General features: G+C 47.8%; 1 protein-coding gene across 2 annotated transcripts in view; it reads right to left on the reverse strand.

The window, feature by feature from the left end:
• Positions 1 to 3,229: 3,229 nt before the first annotated feature.
• Positions 3,230 to 11,913, reverse strand: part of LOC119393317 (mucin-5AC) — an 87,781-nt gene continuing 79,097 nt past the window's right edge. For both annotated transcript variants that reach the window (XM_049416203.1, XM_049416202.1), the window contains exons 13-14: positions 9,011 to 11,816; positions 3,230 to 8,024 (exon numbers count right to left, since the gene is read on the reverse strand). In XM_049416203.1, coding sequence (XP_049272160.1) covers positions 7,298 to 8,024; positions 9,011 to 11,816 — 3,533 coding nt within the window. In that variant the 3' untranslated portion in view covers positions 3,230 to 7,297. The remainder of the gene's footprint in view (positions 8,025 to 9,010; positions 11,817 to 11,913) is intronic.

Genomic DNA, 11,913 nt, shown 5'->3' on the forward strand with positions numbered 1-11,913 from the left:
CACTCGCTGCTACGTGTTAAAGGGCATAGCCTCCTCGATAAATGTAGGTTCCGGACCGCTGACACCAATGTAGTCGACGCATTTCACTTCAAGTGCAGTCTGAACAACACTTGTCTAGAGCGGCCAATCGTCCGATCTGGTCGCCGTCCTCTGCGAAAGTATACGAAGCTCGACGCTGCTTGATACAAAGTACGGTCATACTGGACCTGCATACTGGTCATACTGGTACAAAGTACGGTCATACTGCAAGTGGAACCTTGCATCTACCGCAATGTAGCAGCTACAGACTGCGTCAGCGGCTCGGCAACTGTCTTTCGGACGTGTGTTGGCAGGTGACAGTCCGTTCAGTTTATGTCATATCGCGAATAGTTTTCACAGAAAACCGTGGATCGCTCATAAAAAATTACGGTGAATTAAAGCGATGCTCGAACACCGTACAGAAGAACGTTTGGCATATGTCCGGTTTTCGCTAGTAACATGGGAAAACTACGGCATGTGCAATCACACATGCTAGGACTACACATGCACTACGTACGCAGCATCCACGAGTTTCGCCTCAGTGAACCTCGTTATCGAATCCCATATTGCATAGAGGGAACAAGGGCAAATAGAGAGACTGCTGAAATTTACTCACCTTCTATTTGAACTTGAATTAGAAGCTCGTCGCTGAATAGCACACCTCCATCTTCAACCAACGCCGTGCGAACAAGGAACAAGACGCGCGAAGACGACGCGCAGTCATACACGCGTGGTTGGAGAGTGTATTCGGTGCATGCGAATACACGCTTAAAGCCACACTAACTGCAATATTTTTAATGACTTGTGTACTATTACACAAGCGCTTAGCGGCCGCTGCAGTTTGTAAATTCGTGAAATTTGCCTGTTTGGATGCATTGGTGAACTATTTTTTTAGCGCACTAAGGTTGTGCACAGGCCGAACCGTGCCGCGCGCGGGAAAAGGTGCGAAATTCAAACGTCGCACTGCGCGCGCGCGCATGTACAGGTCTGGTCCTCTGGATAAAAAGCAATAAAAAAATAAAGTATTCCGTAGGGCAATCAGAGCGAACTGAATTAATGACCGGAAAAAATATTCGCACGTGGCTATTTGGTAGTGGTACGACTTCACGACAAGCTGTACTAGAGAAACGGACACAACCGCTCCTCCGTCTCATTTTTTTAACCGCTTGTACGTGTTCGTGCGCCACGAATTTTCATGGAATAGAATAATACAAAGAAGTGAGTATGCTTGATGGCCAAGCACATTCCGAGAACATTGGCCAGCACCCATGGTACGTTACAGAAAAGCCCTTGGCCTCCATCTTAAATCTCGCAGATATATTTCAAACCTTTTGTTTCGTTCTATTAAGTGGTAAGAGCCAACAACTACGGGAAACACACACTTAAAAAATAAATTGGCCACTTTCGCTGCCATCTTATCCATATTTTGCATGTAGGCCATGCCCTTTTCTATCACGCTGTCAGGGCATTGGCCAATGATAACGGAAGCCGATGGGAATCCAAGATGTGTCCAATGATCGGCCATCGGCCACTGCTGGTATGCCCATATCGTCGTGCATTTTCAGTTCCGACTGCTTTCACAGGGTTACGACGGCCTCTATGAGTGACCCAAACGCCAACATGGCGGAATTTGACAATCGTACATGATGTCCCGGAGGCGTCCTGTTTCGATCCCAACTTGTTCATTCGTCTATTTGACTGTCCTCCACAAGCGTCCACCAACTCCCAGCTTACTGCCCAAGCTGTATATAGTATCGTGATGTTTGGTACAAACAGATCGCAGCATTGAAACACCTACATCCACTTACTTGTTGCAATAAACTTGCAGTCTAAGCCTCCTTGCGCACCCAAGTTCTATATAGTTCTCACCTGCTGCTGCTACGCTGATCGAAGCAGGCAATGGGTAACGAGAGCACCATCAGTTCAACTGCAATTGAGCTCGTCACGTTTACACATGTGCAGCTAGGGAAGAACCTCAGCACACCAGTATTTCGCACGTAAGCCCACTGCAGCGGTGAAGGGCACGGACGAACGCGGTTCGTGCAATGCGGGCTAGGACTTGCAAGCTTCGGGCTGAGAACTTGCGCAAGCTTCGATGGCGAAAAACATGCTCGAGAAGGCTGCACGCATATGCGCGTTTCGCGGACTATATTTTTCAGAAGCAAGAACAAAAACGCATATGTAAATCGACGTTATACACAGGTACAAAGGCGTACGTTCCCCATGTGCCGGGGAGGGGGAGGAGTCAAGCCTAACTGGCTGTGCACTGAGAATGAGGTACACAATTAATAAATGTGCCATTGTAAAGCTCAAAATTTGCAACCTTGTGAAAGATAACAGAAGCGCGGCAGCCGACCGCCTTCGCCATTACAGAAATAGTCCCGCTCATGCACTCGGCAATGTTCACCAGTTGTCCGCCGTGTGACCATACGTCCGTCTCGTGGCGTCAGTGTGGAGTGCGCCCATTGGTGCAGGCTTGCGTGCCTCACGCCTTCAGTGGCGAAGCCAGGGGGTGGGGGTTCAAACCTCCTCCCCCCGAAATTTCTCAATTTTGCATGTGCATATATACACGCACATTACGAACGCGCACGCACGAACGTACATAAAGTATGGTGGAACCAACCTCCCCACTCTCCCCCCCCCCCCCCCCCCCCAAAAAAAAAAAAGCAGTTCTGGCTACGCTACTGTCCGCCTTTGAGGAGGCAATGTAGCGTCCCAGACTTGTGAAGCACAAGAGCAGGGGCGACTCCCCCCAACCTCCAACTGAAGCCTCTGCTCATTTGACACGTGGTATCTTGTGGCTGAAATTCTGCCAAGGGTTTCATGGATCCATGCAAGGTCACCTTGTTCTACTCACATCTTCCGTAGCACTGTCGAAGGCAAACAGGTTGTGATAGTGTGTGACATTTTACATCATGTTCCACAATATTTCACTACAGCCCATGTGGAGAGATAACTGGTGCCCCAAGTAATCTGGTCAAATTTTAAAAGCCCCTCAACTAGCACTTTCTTCATAATCTGTGGGCTTTCTTGCTGGTTTGGAATAAAATTTAGTGACATCTCACTTCATGTATGGTGTGCGTACTGTCCTTGCTGCCAAAATGAATTACTCAATGCGGGAACAGAATTTTTTTTCACATATAGAACCTGACCAGCGGCAGTGTTTCGATATGCTGCACACTTTGGAATAAGCACACAGAGACATGACAAGTTCTGATGACTGGGTTTTCGTTTATTTTACGGTTTGGTAACTTCGTAACCTTCCATTTGTACTCCACTCACACACACTCTCTCGATGTAATGTGCAAATATGACTGGCATTTCATGCGATTTCAACGCAACCCCTTTGTTGCAGCAAGCCAGGCAACATACCAGAAAGAGGGATATGCTGAACGCAATATTCAGAGCGAAAAAAATAAAAATCCTGGAATTTCAACACATGAAGGGAAATCAACATAGAGACGCACCGCAATGCATGCAAGAATGGTTAGTATCCATACCTGTAACTGAATGCATATACAATATCCATCTATTTGTACAGTATGTACAAACTACAGTGCATTAGCACTCATACAACAAGCGAAAATGTACAGCTCGCAAGCGAACTGTTGTGTTTACCGACGAAGCATTGCAATAGCATGTACAGACTACAGCAAGTGCATCGCTTGAACAAATAAAAGCAAGGATATAAATACAGGGGTGTCAAAACAATGAAATGGATAAAAAGAGACTGCCTAAAATACATGTAAAACCCAACTAAAAGACTTTGTCTATTGATCTTACAAAAATTTGGCATCAAGATACTCTAGGAGCTGCGCCTGTACATTTCGTTACATCAAACACCACGCTCAAACCTCCTGTCTACAGCTGCAGAAAAACTAAACGACTGAAGCTCGCGCACAAGACAGCGAATAAGTTGTATACAGATGACTGCAAATTTCACATTACATAGTTACAAGCAGAAAGTATTCATTACACAAGATAAACTGCTCTTAACAAACAAATCTATGTAGAGACCTAATAGCAAGCATGAAAAAGTGTTCAGGCTTAGTACACAGCGCACAAAAAATGGCACAGATGTAAGACAGACAGCTCTGGATGTGTCAAACAAACTGACGCATCCATTGCTACAAACTGCTGCACAAGGTTACGTCGCTACACTGAAGCTCATAATGTATTGACTAGAATATGTAAAAGTTTTGTTTAAAATCCTAGAGGAACATCAAGTGCTTACTTCATATCAACAAAGCAAGCGTCAAGTGTTGCCATTATCTCACAGGGACCATAAATGTAGCTACATAAGCTGTTTACGAGAATAAAACCTAGCAATGCATTAAAGTTACATAAATACACAATGCATGATCACTTAACGATGTTACACACAACTGTTACGACAAGACAGGTGCGACACTATTAATAAAAAAAACTGAAAATGAGGATGTATGAAATGCGGAAGTGGCAGATTCACACACATCTCCAATAAATACCATTTCTCCAAAATCTTCTCGGTGATCTGCAGCATATGTCCCCAAGAAAACATGATGCCAATAAAAGCAAACATGAAATGGCCACTTTCCATTTTCCACTTATTTGCAACGAAACAGTTAACTGCGGTCAGACAATCAGAAGGTTTGCAATCTGGCATCAGGGCGAGGCATTGGTGTGTTCCCCCTGCAAGGAAGTGAATAGCCAGTCCGTATAAGGACATGTTTTGTTAGTTCCATTACCATCCACCAAGACAATGCTTGGAATTGCAACCTTTGCGAGTCCTTGTTTAAATAAGGTGTGCAAGCCTCTTGTGGCAATGTGTATACACACTGTGCTCATCCTGTTAGAGTATAATGATCCAGCAATGATTTATTCTTACAACCCTTCTATGACCCTTTCTAAGCAAGAAAGGTGCTGGAACACAAGAAGTTTCAGACACATTTCGGTCATTGATAACCTCATGAGATGGTGCCACCAATGTGGTTGCTGCATATAAGCTAACATAGCAGAGGAATGGTAATTGCATGTCCTCTTAAGGCTGCCCTATAAGTAACTCGTTGGGCCATGTTCACTCCTGATGGCTTCATTAACATTGAACTCATCCACCAACATTAGTGTTCTTTAAGCAAGAAGACACTAACAATGATGGTGTACTCTGTTAACAAGGTCACATGTGATGCAGCCATTGCTATAATGTGTTGTACACAGCCCCCTTTCCTGTTGCAAGAGGCCTGCTTTTCCATAGCTTCAGAGCTTTTCTCATGAACAGCTAAAGCTTTGAAGCAACATGCTAAATTCAACAAAAGCCCATCACAGCTACAACCTGTAAATTTATTGAACATAGCCCCATCATGCCCTCATAGGTACCACTGTGACATAGTACTCATAGGCGTGCGCAGGGTTCCTCATTAGGGGGGGTGAAGGTTCATCGCAGCACCCCCCCCCCCCCACCCTAAAAAGTCCATGTATGGGGCAGATTCTGCCCCCCCCCCCCCTCTTAGGTGACTAGAAGGGTCAATGTACAGGGCAGATTTTGCGCCCCCCCTCTTAAATGATTAGGGGGGGCGGCCGCCCCCCCTGCCCCCCCTCTGCGCATGCCTATGATAGTACTCTAGGTTGATTGCAACACAGAAGCACCATCCAAGGAACCCTTATGATTAAGGTACATGGATGTGTATGTGTGTGTGTGCTTTGGAGCATATGTGCTTTTCTCTTTTAGTAGTGCAGTCATCAGGTGGACCCAGGCTTTAAAGCTTTCCACTGAGACTTTACTACGGCAAACGCCATTGTGTCAGAATCCTACAGATGGACGAGTAGGCAAGCCACAGTGTTTAACTTTTTGAGCGCACAAATGAACAAGAACGAAAAGCGACACGGACACAGCGCTGACTTCCAACATATGCTTTATTTTCTACAGTGAAGCATATGTTGGAAGTCAGCGCTGTGTCCGCGTCGCTTTTCGTCCTCGTTCATTTGTGAATCAACATGCCCAAGCATATGCTCTTTCAAGCCAGAGTGGCACCGAAAAACAAAGATTAATAAAAAGCACCACCTGCAGCACATGCAAGAGCACGACACGGCAAGCAGATGTTTTCAAATACAGCGTCTTACTTTTTCCAGCACTTCAAGATGCATAAGCAAACTGCTCACATGCAGTTTATCCTGCAAGTAACATTTCATAAAAGATTAGTTAATCATCATACACTACTTGGTAAAGACGCACTTGCTTTACAAAATAGCTGCCTGTGAAAGTTGCGAGTAGTTCGGCAGAGTCGTGCATCTTTCCTAATGTTGGCTAGTGCTGGCTAATGTTGCACTTTATCAGTTCATGACTCTGTACTTGTCTACTCGGGCGGTTGGACTGGCATATTCGATGGACATGCGACTTTTCAGCTGACTGTTCTCCACTGTCAACTAGTCGGTACAATGGATGGAATGGACACACATTTGCTTACATATCTGTTCCCAGTGCACACAATTAAACCACAGACCAAGTGTGATGGCCCCGTAGATTTTATTCCCACTCACTGTCATCAATGGTGTTAAAATGCAACCTTGACCGAAATTCCCCATGTTTTCATTGTGCTGCACAGAGTTCATCTCCCTTCAGCACACGCATTAAAGATGTCTAATAGCAACTGACTGGCAATGCGCTGGAACCTTTCGATCACAAGTTTTTTACCTCTCTCTCAGTACGATGTATACTCAGCAACGACAGTTTGGATGTGTCATTCTTTTTAAAAGCAGAGAAATCAAGTTAGTCCACATTTAAGCACGTGTTAACAAAGGAGCTCATCAACACGCACTCGGCAAATGAAGATTATACCGCATGAAGCACACAGAGCCTGATGCACTGCGCAGCTTTAAACCTATGAAGTATACAACCATTAATTTTGGTTTTTCTAGGTGGTTGTGGTAATATGAGAATCTCAGCATTGTGCAGGGAGGCAAATCTATTTGTGAAAGAGCAAATAAGGGTTGGCACAGCTCTTGCTTGTATCCTAAGGAAGTTGATAGAAACAGATTCTACATTATTCCCCGGCTCTTCCAAAACTGCTGAGAAAACTTGGCGAAGCACTCCTAAACGCTCCACCCGTCACAAAACCATTCTGAAGCAAGCATGAGCTTCCACATGTGACCACACCAAGCAAACATTCTCTACAATCACACCATCCATGCGCAATGAAGCAAACATCTATGACGCACGCTTCCAGCAACACCATGCACTTCAGACCTCTCAACTTAATTGATGCAACACCTGTCCGTGAGCTGCTCAAGGATGGCACAATGCCTACTTGACCTGCAGCTCCTGTTCACCGGCACACCGTGGGGTGCCAGCCAGTTTGACGGGAGCAGGGATCAGGGAACGTGTGCCTCCGGGTGTGGTGGGCGTCTTCGGCTTGTAGTTGAATGGCGACACCACGGCCGATGCTGGCGACGAGCCCTTGGAGTCTGCAGTGGGCGACGAAGCTGCAGCGCCCAGCTGGCTCATCGGACTGTGAAGCACGGGTGAGTGCAGCGGCTGCTGTGAAGGGGGCGCTGCCACTACGGGACTGCTGAGCCTGAGCGCGAGGACTGTGGGTCTGCAACTCTCCTTACCAGAAGGCAGCAAGGAAGGAGAGACCACTGGACTCGCTGAGGCGTCCGAGATCTTCCGATTGGCGCCAAACACACGCTTAGTGCTTGTGGCAAAGCCCATTACTGTCTTCGTGGAAGACTGTGAAGATGAAGCCGGTGATGGGGATGGTTCGGCCAGCTTCTTCCAGAAATTGGTCGGTCGTACGGCCTTTGCAGGCTGCGCCGGAGGCACGGAGGACCGGTGGAGGCTCTGTTGTTGTTGCTGCGTGAAGTTTGGCATCTTCGAGCGAGTCTTTGAAGAAGCCTCCAGGTCACTCTCTGCTTCGACACCGACGTCCGTCAGCTTTTCATAAGTAGAACTCCTGCAGATTACAGGCTGTTGTGACTGTTTGTTGGCAACAGAAGGACCGCTCGGCTCCCCTCGTCCTGTGGTCTTACAGCTGAAAGAGATATGCCAGCTTTATACAAGTGATCTCATGACAGCAGAAATAAATTAACAGAAAACGATCCACTCAATCCATCTTTCAAAGAAGATATCAGCTTATACGACCACCACAACTACAGCCACCACCACATCATTCAAGAATGCAAGCGATCAGGATGAAAACGCACAACTGTAAAGGTGCAAATACGGATACTAACATAAAATTCTAAGTACAGTTAAACCTCGTTATAACGAGATGGGCTATAACGGAATAAAGGATATAACAAGCAAATCGTAATTCCCCTTGAAAGTCCCCAGAGAAAGCAATGTATTTACAACCTCGTTTCAACGAGGCAGAATTAGCCTGTTATGGGATATAACAAACAAAATTTGTTAGGAAATAAAATTTTGAGCCAATGTCATGACAGTGCACAACACAGATTTGAGACGATGCACAATGTGAGAACAGTATTTAGTAGTCCAAAACTACTGCCACGCATCCTCGAGCAATGCACACAAAGCTCAACGGCGCTTCATGCGCACGCTACTGCGCCCGTGAAGCCATTCCCTGCTTCCTCTCACTGAACATGGCACGCTACTTCGGCACTCACGAGGATGGTGGTGAAGATGGCATGAACATAGTGGCCGCAGCTGAGCGAGCCATTGTTCGCATCAGGAAAATGCATCAACGTCCAATTACGGACTTCTTTGCAGCTAAATCTGTTCGAAGTACGAGTTATGCATTTTCATCTGCAATAAAGTAGGTGCATGACTTTTCCTTTTTATCTCTGGAATACGGTAATGTTGTTGTGTACCCCCGTGTGGCAAGGTGCTATTTCGCCCCTTACTTGTTTTGGGTAAGTACAGTGCATAATATTAGCAGTAAATGCCCAGTGCAGATATCACGATATATTGATTATAACGAGCAAATCGCGGCACCCATTCAATTTCGTTGTATTCAGGTTAACTGTACAAAGTAATTTCACAAAAACCTTTCTTTACCTTTCCGATTTAGCCGCTGCTCTGACACCAGGCTTTGCAGAATTAACTGCCGTGGTGGAAGCAGGTGGAGAGGAGCCCTTGCGCTTCCACAGAGACGAGAGTTTGCTTGGAACAGTGTCCTTCCTGGGTGGAGCCGGTGCTCTGCCACGGGGCATTGCAGCGCTGCCAGAGCTAGACTGTGAATTCAAACTGGCCGCGCTTCCAGACTTCTGAACCTGGGCACCGGTAGCCAGAAAGCCCCCGCTGCTGAGACTTCGCACATAAGGCCCCTTTTTGTCCTCACCACCAAGGCTATGTGAGCTTGGAGACTGCGGAATCGTCCTCCTCTTTTGCACCGCACCACCGCTCGAAGATGACCGGCTGCTATTTGCTGGAACACTCGGAGTCGAAGCGCTCTTTGCCGGTCTTCGCGAAGAGTGCTGAGGGCTGCTGTGAGTGCTTGATCGGCCACTACCAGTGGGAGCCACATCCTGCGCTGTAGATTTGCATGGCTTTGGATCTGTGCCTGCTGTAGCTGATGCCGTGGGGTCTGTGGGAGACTCCTTGGTGAAAGTACCCTGCCTAACGAGAGGTGGAGGAGCCAGAGAAGTCTCTGAAGAGTCTGTGGATGTTGTTGTCCTGACATCTTGTTCCAAGCTCTTCGGTCGTCCAGTAGGCCTGTGAACCTGCGGACCCGCTGCACTAGTGGTGACGGTCCTGGTCTGGACTCTTGGCGCTCGAAGTCCTTGTCTTTCACTCAATGTTTTACCCGGTGAGCTGGGAGCAGTACGCACAAACCGCTGTGGAGATGTGCTTTTTGTTTGCCGTGATCCTTCAGAAGAGGACCTCTGATTTTGCGAAGCTCTGAGAGCTGAAGCCTTAGTGTGCTTGATAGGGGAAGGGTTCGGGGATACAGACTGCTTTGGCGAACCAGTACGTTTGGCACCAACCTTTGAAGGCAGTGATTCCCGCCTGCGCACCACTGGTGGAGATGAACTGGCTCTCTCCTGCTCCTTTTTGTCCTGCAGTTGCCGTATTGTCTCCCTGTTTATTGGCTTCACTATTCGTGGCCCTCGGGATGAGGGAGGCCTCGACGTGGATTCTGCCTTCTCCTGTGACTCTGGCTGGATGGCATCGTCTATGTTCTCTCGGTCAGAATCATTAGATATGAGCGAGAAGGTCTCGTCGTCAACTGTGTCGTCCCCTTTCCTCTGGCAAAAGACGTCGTAAAACCTCTCCCTAGCTTGCTTCACTGGCATTCCAAGCAAAGAAGGTCGGTCGACGTCAATAGCTGGGCATTCGACTCTTCTCGACGGGCTGCCGCGACTAAGGGAAGAACTATGATGAGCCGGTGACGAAAAGTGTTCATCAGATTCCAAGGGCTCTATGTCTGCTGATGTGCTGGCCAAGTTTTCTGTGCTGTCTCCAAACTGCTCTTCCTTCTGCAATGAGGAGACAGCAGGAGGCCGCAGTGTCTCGGTAGTGGACGTCAGTGGGATGTCGTCATCATGCATCAGGTCACCATCAAACTCGACATCAGATGCAAAGCCATCTGAGCCCATTTCTGTCATGTCCTCGAACGTCACTTCATTCATGTCCTGGTAGACGGAGGGAGGCTGCACGTGTTCAAGCATTTCCGAAGTGCCACTGCTGCTCTTCATGCTGCCATTTACAAGTGAGTTGAGCTCACGGGAGTACACCTGCGCCATGTTGGCTGCTGCGTTTAGTCGCTCTGACATGTCACTGCTCCTCTTAGAAGTCCTTCTCGGACTGGGTTCAGGCATGAGCGGACTGGACTGACTGTTTGCGTCATCATCACTGGGTATGCTGTTCAGGCTCATGCAGCTGCCACTCATTGAGAGATCATCCATCGTGGAAGGTGGGTTGACATTGTTAAGATCGTCAGACTGACCGCTTCTGCTGCGAATGCTAAGGTTCTCGATCGAACCCATGGCGCAAGGTGGTCCGACGTAATCTAGGAGGTCACAATCGCTGAAAGGTGACTCCATCGATGCTCCCAGGGCACGCCGCACGGTCTCTGGCACACGGCCACGCTTTGGCGCTTTCCCACTCTTCCCGTTCGATGAGACGTCCTCAGAAAGGCCGCTGCTCGTCATGCTCATGGACAGGAGGTCCCCCATGACAGAAGGTGGCTTCGCACCTTCCAGGTCGGACATCAAGCTCGCTGTACTTTGCATCATTTCGTCATCGACGTCGGGCCTCACTGACCTAGCCTCAAGGGCTGCATTTCCAGCATTGAGCGTTATAGCCGGCACTTCCTCGTCAAAAAGCCTAGCAACCATTCCGTTCATGACAGGCTGAACATGCTGTGCCAGCAGAGGAGCCTTCAGTGTTGATGAGCTTGTACTTGATGATGACAGAAGGCCTGTGCACCTCGATTCTGCAGCACTTGGCATCTCCGAATCCCCATCAACTGGCTTAGCGGGTTGAGGCCGAAGCTTTTCCTGGGCTCTCTCATCTTTCTTGCCTTTCTCTTCAGAAATATTTCTGTCGTTTTGGGTAAGAGAGCTCGCCATGCCAAGGTTGCATTCAGTCTTTCTCGTCTTGTTTTGATAACCGAAATGCCTCTGGGGTATGCTAGAGGAATCTTTTGGGGGCTGGTTGAACCTCTCAATCTTTTCCCTGAAGGACATGGCAGGTTCATCCACTGCTGAACTTCTTGAAGTCGATGGTCCTGGTTCAGAGTGGCACATACTGTCTGATGCATGCTGGGAATTCCCAGCAGTGCCCGTGAAAGCCTGTGGCAACGCAGGAGGGTTCGCGTTTGTCCGGAAGACCTTCGGAGCAGCAATAAGGCTTGATCTCCCTGAAACAAAAGTTAATAACTTGTCAAGCCCATGTGCATGATTGATGCCTCTCCAACAAATACAGGCACCAAAAGTAAGCCATTTTAAACTGCTGAA

The sequence above is a fragment of the Rhipicephalus sanguineus genome, chromosome 5 (assembly GCF_013339695.2).
Source record: "Rhipicephalus sanguineus isolate Rsan-2018 chromosome 5, BIME_Rsan_1.4, whole genome shotgun sequence".
In the NCBI taxonomy this organism is placed as follows: domain Eukaryota; kingdom Metazoa; phylum Arthropoda; class Arachnida; order Ixodida; family Ixodidae; genus Rhipicephalus; species Rhipicephalus sanguineus.